At 62.1% G+C, this 1,314-nt stretch overlaps 1 protein-coding gene across 1 annotated transcript in view; it reads left to right on the plus strand.

The window, feature by feature from the left end:
• Positions 1-1,314, plus strand: part of LOC104135804 (electrogenic sodium bicarbonate cotransporter 1) — a 25,229-nt gene that overhangs the window by 22,553 nt on the left and 1,362 nt on the right. The window contains 2 exon segments of the mRNA XM_035889197.1: positions 82-150; positions 998-1,171. Of these exon segments, the coding sequence (XP_035745090.1) occupies positions 82-150; positions 998-1,171 (243 nt within the window).

Here is a 1,314-nt window from a genome sequence, read left to right on the forward strand (position 1 = left end):
CTTCACCCCCCCTGCTGACCCTTCGCCCCCCCCGCTGACCCTTCGCCCCCCCCGCTGACCCTTCGCCCCGCTGTTTTGCAGCACATCCCGATGCCGGTGCTTTATGGGGTCTTTCTGCACATGGGGGTGGCGGCGCTGAACAGCATCCAGGTGAGCGGGGGCTGCACTGGGGGGGCTGTTTTGGGGATGAAGGAGTTTGCTCCCAGCTGGATTTAGCTCTGTGTGACAGTGATGTGTAGCCTGGCACAGGTCTGTCCCCCACCAGGCCCAGGACGAGGAGGGGCAGAGGGACCTTTCTGGGGCTGAGGAAAGGGAAAGGGAGGTGTTTGGGATGCTGAGGAGCAGGAGCAACTTTGGCACCGATGGATCGGGTGGTTTGTGAGGAGGAACCAGCGGATAACCCAGACTTGCTCTCAGAGCTGCAGGGATGTCCCCGTCTGGGAGCTGCAGGCAGAGCTGAAACCTGCCAGTCCTTTGGTTCTGGCATTGCTGCTGATGTGCCAGCTCTGTTCCTCTCCTGAGAAACTCATGGAGGGGAAAAAAATCCCCACTCCATAAATATCTACCCCTTTTTCCCCCTCTAAACAGTACATTTTCCTTGCAATTACCCCGCTCTGGACGACAGGGTGGGAAACCCCCTCCCTCCCTCTGCTTGGGGAATCCAGGGTTGTGCTCTGGCAGCAGTGTCCTGCAGGGAGGGGAATCAAGGGGTCGTTATCTCTCAGTCAAGCCTTTAAGACCAGCCTGAGTCCCTTCTCGATGTCTGCCTGGGAAGCTGCCCATGGCCTGGGGCGATGGTGGTACCAGGACCCCTGGTCTTGCAGACAAACTCACCCGCCCAGGGGTCACATCGGTGGCCAGCGCAGGCAGCAGGAGGGCTGAATGGCAAAAGCAATGGTGAAAACGCACCCTGCCAGCTCCAGCCCCGGCAGGGAGGTGGGTGAGAGTCGCCTGAAGGCTGGAGGTGTGCGAGCCACGTGCCATCCCCTCGCTACAGCTCACAGACCGCGTGCGGCTGCTCCTCATGCCGGCCAAGCACCAGCCAGACCTCGCCTACCTCCAGCACGTGCCCCTACGCCGGGTGCACCTCTTCACCATCATCCAGCTGCTGTGCCTAGCCCTGCTCTGGGTCCTCAAGTCCACCATGGCCGCTATTATCTTCCCAGTAATGGTATGGCATCCCTTGGGATCGGGCGGCACTGCTCTGGTGCCAGGCTGGGTGCTGCCCCGCGCCCTGAGCACTGCCAGAGCCCCGGTGCTCGCCTCAGGCGAGGGACGCGGGCGCTGCCCTTGGTGGGACGCGCGCCCTGGCAG

This window comes from Egretta garzetta, unplaced genomic scaffold, assembly GCF_000687185.1.
Source record: "Egretta garzetta isolate BGI_Z169 unplaced genomic scaffold, ASM68718v1 scaffold692, whole genome shotgun sequence".
Classification (NCBI taxonomy): Eukaryota; Metazoa; Chordata; class Aves; order Pelecaniformes; family Ardeidae; genus Egretta; species Egretta garzetta.